Source organism: Papio anubis, chromosome 8, assembly GCF_008728515.1.
Source record: "Papio anubis isolate 15944 chromosome 8, Panubis1.0, whole genome shotgun sequence".
In the NCBI taxonomy this organism is placed as follows: Eukaryota; Metazoa; Chordata; class Mammalia; order Primates; family Cercopithecidae; genus Papio; species Papio anubis.
In genome coordinates, this window is record NC_044983.1 from 8,912,860 (window position 1) to 8,918,859 (window position 6,000).

Sequence of the window (6,000 nt, forward strand, 5' to 3'; positions counted from 1 at the left end):
CTGCTGCTGCTGCTGCTGCAGCAGCAGCAGGTGCGGGCACTTTGAGACGCGCTGCACTAAGGTAATACTAAAGTGTGGCTCTCGTACTGCGAAAGATTTTGATAACTTTTATAGCAGTTTACCATTACATGGCATCGAAGCACGTGAACATTTTTCTAGTATTTCACCCTTACTGTATTTTCCCAAAGTACTGGTGTGAGAACGACTAGAAAGTTTTCCAAGTTTGAGAAGCATCACTTTAAGCCGACCCAGCACACGGCAGCCCCTGGCCCCTGGCGACAGCCGGGCCAACTTAGGGCCCGAGGGGGCACCACGGGTGACTCTTGCAGCCGGAACCCTGGCCTAAGACGCAGTTCCACACTTAAGGTTTTCATTGCCTTGTCTCATTCCAGCGTTTCCCGGGACAACACTCGCACCAGCCCCGCTGCAAGTGCCCTGGGTTCCGGCGGCCGGCGCAGACGAGACAAGAAAGGAGGGTGCCGGCACAGCGCCGCGGGCGCCCGCGAGCAAAGGCAGACCCCAGCGGCACATTTCCTGCCCAAAACTTGGGGCTGCCACGGTATGCACTCTGGGTAAGTGAGACCGACGCACTAGGCTCCTTAAAAGTGCCCAATTTAGCTCCAGAAGATGAAAAGCCAAACAAAGACAAATGGGCGTCAGTGGACCCCAGCGTCGCCCCGGCCACGGCCGGCACCCCTTCGCGCCTGCGCAGACCCCCGCCCCGCGACCCGCCAGAGGCCAGCCCGCGGCTTCCTTCCGGGCAACGGAGGGCGCGCTGCTGCCGGGCACAGGCGCGCATGCGCAGCAGCGCCGCCCGCGCCCTCGGTGTGGCCCGTGCTTACCCGCTACAGGGGTCTGCTCCTTCCGGCCCGGCAAGGCCTCCTGGGGGCTGACGATGCTCGAGGCCGAGTTGCCCATCCTCGGGACGGGAAAGAGGCTGTGGAGGAGGAGGAGCTGGCAAGCCCTCCGGGTGGCCGAGAGCATGGGAGGGCGCCAGCCGAGGGGCGGTCGCGGGGGACGGCCCTACCGGCTGCGGAGCCGCCGCCGGAACTGCAGAGTGGGGTCCGCGGCCGGAACTGGGGGGCGGCAGGGGCGCGGGCGGGCGCTGGGCGCTTCTGTGGAGTTGGCGGCCGCCCGTAATCGAGGTTGCCCAAGGCCGGGACCGTACAGGCTGTCACCGGGGGCGTGTTCCTTCCCCGGACGGGGGGTGTGGCCCGGCGAGTTCCAGAGGTTCTCCTCTCGGGACGAAGTTCTCGGGCAGAGAACTAGTGCACTCCTGTCGCACCAAGTACGTGAAGCGGTAGAGGCCAAAAAACAGCGCCGAGCCCTTGGGGATGGGGTTTGATTTTAAAGTTCCTGCCGTGTCGCCCCGACCTCGCAGTTCAGCAGTGCCCAGTAAGACAGAAGAGGACCTGCCTTGCAGCCAGCTAGACTGTCCGTTTTTATTGGAGACATTGTCATGACGGTCATCAGAAGGGTTCCTATTCGTCCAAAGTGAAAACTAAGCACAGTTCTCAAAGTGCGCGGAATAGGGACGATGAATTCAATATTAAGTTAGGTATTTACAGATATATTTAAGCCCATTTTGCAGGGGCCGAAATGCGGGAGCAAGGCACCAAAAGCACCATTAAGGCAGTGTAGGCGGACTTAATGCTGGTGTTGTATTGTTCTTGTTTCTCAAATCGTTTTTGTTTGTTCCTATGACTAATTCTCAAACTAAATGTAAAGTGGTTGGAGCCAGGTGAGTGACTTGGGAGTTAATCTGTGTGAGATTTTGGTTTAACATGTGTTCTGGCAAAATGGGCAGGCCGTCTCAGATAAGGGAAGGAACTTAAGGTTAGCACCCACAGAAAGGAAACTTTCACCCAGCTTCCTGCATGGATTTAGTTACCACTTTGTTTTCATGTGGTCTGGACTGTAAGGAGGGCAGGAGGCTTAGCAGTGCTAAGTGTAGAATGTAGTGTGTTGCCAGGCATACACTAAAAAGGTTCTAGCTTTGATTTTGTAATTTGTATTTCCCCTGGGCAAAATCATCCCTAAACTGTTTGTTACTGCTATGAGGCTATACCAAGTGGATTCCACAGGCCTTTCATGAACACACCCCCAGGAGTCCCTTCTAGGCTTGCGAAGGCCTGGTCACAGTTAACGGTCTGAAAAAAATAGTCATTCTGTCAAAGACAATATTTTGTGTTTTTCAGTTACTTCTTTTTGATACATACTGATTTTTCTGTGTTTTGTGGTTGATGGTATGCAGTTTCACATGCTAGAAATACTCTGCAAGTAAGAGCTGAAGAATGTTTAGTGTGAAGAAATACTTATTTGGCATGATGGCTCATGCCTGTAATCCCAACACTTTGGGAGGCTGAGGCAGGAGGATTGCTGGAGGCCAGGAGTTCGAGACACCATCTTTACCAAAAAAAAACCGTTTTTAAGTAGCTGGGCATGGTGGTGTGGTAGCGCACACCTGTGGTCCCAGCTACTTGGGAGGCTGCAGCAGGAGGAACGCTGGAGCCAGAGAGGTAGAGGCTGCGGTGAGCTATGATCACACCACTGTGCTCCAGGCCGGGCAACAGAGCAAGACCCTGTCTCAAAACAAAAACAAAAACAAAAAAAACCTGATACAATTTTGATGTTAAATGAAAAAGTAAAACAAATGCAGTGTGTGTGTATATATGTAGTATGTATGAAAATGCATGCACTCCCAGTTGCGCACCCACTGAACAACTGGAAAAAAATACAATTTTTTTGTAGTTCAGTATAGTGGGATTCTACTGATTTTCATTGTCTTTAAACTTTTTTAAGGGTTCTGTATTGTTAACGGCGTTCTCAAGTGTTCCAATGGCTGCTACTTTTATAATTATAAAAGAATAAGCATTTTTAAAGAGCAGATACATCTTATTTCAAAAAGAAGTGTTTTTCATTTAGCAGAATAGCTGCAAGCAAAGTTACATTGAGTTTCTTTGGTTTTTTGAGGAAAGAATTGAACATTTTTGCCTTCAGTGATGCCTTTTTCTCCACTAGAACTTCTTTTCTTCAGACATTCCACCTCATCCAGCAGTCCCCAACCTTTTTGGCACCGGGGACGAGTTTTGTGAAAGACAGTTTTTCCACAGATGGGGACGAGGAGATGGGGGATGGTTTGGGGGTGAAACTGTTCCACCTCAGATCATCAGGCATTAGTTAGCTTCTCATAAGGTGTGTGCAGCCTAGATCCCTCACATGCACAGTTCACGATAGGGTTTGTCCTCTGATGAGAATCTAATGTTGCTGTTGATCTGACAGCCACATCTAACTTGGGAAGGTGGGGGATGAGGTTTTCTTGCACAGTGACTATAGATCCAACTAATATTTGGATATTTGGCAGTTCTAATAATAAAACAAGAATGTTCTTTGGACAACTGTGTGACAGTTACTCCTCTGGCCTCTCAAATACCCATGGATACCCTTGTGACACATAGAACACACCCTGTTTGAAGAGAGAAAACCCAAAGTTCTAAGCAGTTACCGCATCCAGCTCAGCATCCATGATCTAAAGATGTAACAGTCCCGTACAAGTCTGATATAACTCCTCATGGTCCAATGAGCTACAGAGTAATTTGTTATTTATTCCCCGTTCCCTTCCCCACACAGCCAGTATGCAGTGGTGAAGTAGGGCACGAAAACTAATTTGGAAGAAGAGTGAGGACAAAATAGTAGTTCTTTGTCTAAGCAAATGTGAAGAGAGATTAGACTGCAAAGGTAGTGAAGTAAATTCTTGGTTAGACGCCAGTTCTGTTTTCCAGGAGGAACTCTTGTTTGTTGCATCTGAAGATCTTTAGTTGCATCTGCAGTCTTTACCCACTGGGAGGTTCTTACCCATGATCCATGGTTCCATCTGAAGGACATGCTGAAGAGTGTGCTCAGTGACAGGCTACACATCTTTTTATATCCAGTTTCTTACTGGTGCACTTTGAGGGACTGTGGGTTGCTTGAGTAGGGTCAGATAGACACAGGCATTGGCAAGCTAGGCTTAATAGCTTCTTTGTCAATCCAATTTTTAAAAGATACTGAAGGGATTTCTTATCGAGTTGTTCCTTGTATGGTTCCTTTTACAAATAACCACAGATACAGATCTCAATTAGTCATATTTCTTATGCCTAACTACTCTTCATCTTTATTTACGAGACTCTCTCATATCTCCTGTACCTACTAACTTAATGGCTACACACTTGCAGCCAGCAAAAGCAGCAGGCATGGTTAGGAAGGCAGTGCCCTTAATATGATCTCTATTGCTTGTCTGGCTTCCATTGTCCGGCAGAGAACACTTTGCTGATGGCCCTTGAGAAGTGCCTTGGGTCACAGTTTTATCTTCTGCTATCAGAAGTGTTATAGCTCTTGGCTTTATCAAAACTAGAAGGCTTGAAATCACCACTCAGTCAATTTGTATTGCAGACTACAGGCAGAGAACTCCAATCTTAGCATAGCTTTATTTCCTTCCAGCTCTGTTCAACGAAATGACTGGTTTTTACCTGAGTTCATCTTTCTCAAAGTACTTTGCTAAAGAGACAGGAAGAAGTCAGTGCTTTCTCACCCAGAGATTCGCTCCCAACCATTTTCCCTGCTAATACAGATTCAAAGAGCAGGTAGTCTGCCTGCTAAGGTGTTGAGTTGACAGTTTTATCAAATATCTTGTGGCGGGGAAAAAAAAAAAAGGAGGGGGGTGGTCACCAGCTTTTCACCTATAATACCTGCGCTGCCTGTCAGTTAAATTAATACCACATGATTTAAGTTAATGTCATGGTCTCTACAGAAAATCCGGAGCTAATATTAGTTTAGCAACATTGCAGCTACAAAATCTATATGCAAAAATCGTATTTCTATAAGTCAAAAAGTGGAAATCAAAATTTTAAAAATACTACTTATTTATTATCATCAAAAATATTTAAAGTTTGTGTCTGACTCAAGATATGTTAGACCTGCACATCAGAACTGCAAAACATTGTTATGAGAAATGTAAAAGACCTAAATAAATGTGGAGCTAACTACGTTGGTGGATCCAAAGCCTCAGTATTTTTAAATGCCAGTTCTCTCCAAAATGATCTATAGATTCAACACAATCTCAATGAAAATTCCAACAGGTTTTTTAGTAGAAATCGGCAAGCTTATTCTAAAACTCAAGTGCAAATGCAGAGGACCTACGATAGCCAAAAACTGAGGAGTCCAGTTCCAGGCCAAAATCAGGCCTGACCATGGCAGTTGCAAAGGCTTTGCCTAGCAGACCTTAGAGGGGAAAGCTGCTGTACTCACACCAGATGTAGAGCACAGGCAGTGAACTGCAGTCTCTGAAGGAAGTTGCAGTCGAGGACTCAGACCTTACCCCAGGCCAGCCATGCTTATAGTTTATATCTGCATTTTGAGCCCAGAAACCTCCATTTGGAGGCCTCTGTACTGGGGGACAGGGTGCAGGAGAGTTGTTAAGACATTTCTCCACTCTGACTTGGTACTCATAGGCCTTCCCGTCCTCCCCTCCTCCACCTCCGTAAGACAGCAGGAGGCTTCCTGAGTTCAAGATTTACTATAAAGCTACGATATCCAGGAAAGTGTCGTGTTGACCACAAGAGACACATATAGATTAATGGAACAAAATAGTCCAAAAAAAAACAAAACAAAACCTTACACATCCATAGTCAGTTGATTTTCAACCAAGGTGCAAAGGCAGTTCAGTGGCTGCTAAACTTCTCAACTCTTTTATTGTTTCTAAACTGCCCAGTCTATGGTAGTCTGTTATAGCAGCCTGATAGACTAAGACAGTGAGAAATGGAACTGTTACTATGTTTAAGGCACTATGGTTTTGAGTGACTCAGTGGTTCTTAGACATCAGCATACACCAGAATCACATGGAGGGTTTATTAAAATAGATTGTCCGGCCCCAACCTAGAGTTTCTGATCCAGTAGTTTGAGTTAGCCCTGAAACTTTGCATTTCTTTTTTTTTTTTTTTTTTTTTTTGAGACGGAGTCTCG

At 46.7% G+C, this 6,000-nt stretch overlaps 1 protein-coding gene across 6 annotated transcripts in view; it reads right to left on the bottom strand.

The window, feature by feature from the left end:
- The window catches only part of MSRA (methionine sulfoxide reductase A), a 390,657-nt gene extending 388,253 nt beyond the window's left edge, over window positions 1-2,404 (bottom strand). For all 6 annotated transcript variants that reach the window (XM_017961766.3, XM_021942806.2, XM_031669923.1 and 3 more), the window contains exon 1: window positions 843-2,404. In XM_017961766.3, coding sequence (XP_017817255.1) covers window positions 843-984 — 142 coding nt within the window. In that variant the 5' untranslated portion in view covers window positions 985-2,404. The remainder of the gene's footprint in view (window positions 1-842) is intronic.
- Between the last annotated feature and the right edge of the window lie 3,596 nt (window positions 2,405-6,000).